Raw genomic sequence first — 1,300 nt, forward strand, 5'->3', positions numbered from 1 at the left:
AAAAAATGACGCAATTGATTTTGTAACTCCGGCATCCAATGAGGATTTTACTATTTTGATAAAACGATAGTAAATATTGGAGGAATCAAGGTCTTTGGATATTTTTGCAATTTTTGTTGAAGCACCGGTAGAAAAAAAAAGGAATTTTATATTTTATGATAGAACTTGAAGATAAAAACGCGAGTCGCTGTTACTGCGAGAATAAAAATGCCTCAGAGTGTATTAATCTGAACAGAACTTCTTTCAATTTCAACTGAACTACAACTGAACTACAACCGTTTCTAAAATGGAGAACATCGCGTATTTTTTTATTCTCGGTATTTTCTGTATCATCAATACGCCGGTTTCTGGCCAAATACTTGGAGATGATAGATCAATTTGCTTGGAGAAAGGTATGAAAATTTTGAATTTTTTGAAAATTCGTTTCATGTTTCTATTGAATTTTAACGGTCTTCAATTAATATTCTTGTCAAGAATAGTGCATCGACTGATTTTTAGAATTGAAAAGCAATTTTATTTTTCTTTAAAGAATTTCATTTGTTTTAATTCAAGGTGTGGATCCTTCAGAAACATACGAGTGCATTTTGAGAAGTCCTGAAATTGTAAGGAGTTTATATTTTGAATTGTTTCGCAATACGCATAATTACATTGATTATAGAAAATTAATAAATTAATTTCTATTTGTCAATAGCTGACTGAAGATGGGACCGTTGATTTGCTTTTATTGAGGCGAATATACGAAGAAGGAGAAACAAATGAGAACATATCTAGGTTCATCGACCACATTCAGGTTCGCGTGGAAAGTGAGTATTTTTTTCGTGACGTTGATGAATTAAAAGGAATAATTATGCTACTTTTAATTTTTTTAAATGCAGTAAAAAGTTGAGATTGGAGTAATAAAAATTCTTAAATTTTTATTAAAATGAGAACTCAAAAATTCCCTGAATTCTTGTTGCAGATAAAAAATTCAGTTCTGTGCGGGAGCTAGTTCAAGCACTAGTCGTGGCCTGGACGGAGTACCCGAGATTACCATTGCTTTCATTGTAATAAGATGGCCCATGGTTTCCCTTGGTCACCAAAAGAATTTCTACATGGCACCCCAAAATTATAAAGAATACTCCAATAGGGTATATGTCGCAAATATAAAACTCAGAAAATAATAATAAATTTTTGTTGGATATCCCCAAATAATTGTCTTTTTACGAAACAAAATATTGAAAATTCCTAAACCACTGCGGAAGTTTGAATGTACGCGGGAAAAATAATGTCTTGAGACACAAAAGTAATAAATTTATTATCA

General features: G+C 31.5%; 2 protein-coding genes across 2 annotated transcripts in view; one reads left to right on the forward strand and one right to left on the reverse strand.

Annotated features, from left to right (window-relative positions):
- Positions 1-1,300, reverse strand: part of Phlpp (PH domain leucine-rich repeat protein phosphatase) — a 44,730-nt gene that overhangs the window by 19,270 nt on the left and 24,160 nt on the right. The gene's annotated exons all lie outside the window — the stretch shown is intronic.
- Positions 1-1,300, forward strand: LOC105266180 (uncharacterized; the record flags this gene model as incomplete). The annotated part of the gene is given in 4 exon segments (XM_011304129.1): positions 1-392; positions 553-602; positions 692-803; positions 959-1,300. Coding segments are annotated over 4 exon segments (357 nt in total). The 3' UTR covers positions 1,048-1,300.

This window comes from Fopius arisanus, unplaced genomic scaffold (genome assembly GCF_000806365.1).
Source record: "Fopius arisanus strain USDA-PBARC FA_bdor unplaced genomic scaffold, ASM80636v1 scaffold00036, whole genome shotgun sequence".
In the NCBI taxonomy this organism is placed as follows: domain Eukaryota; kingdom Metazoa; phylum Arthropoda; class Insecta; order Hymenoptera; family Braconidae; genus Fopius; species Fopius arisanus.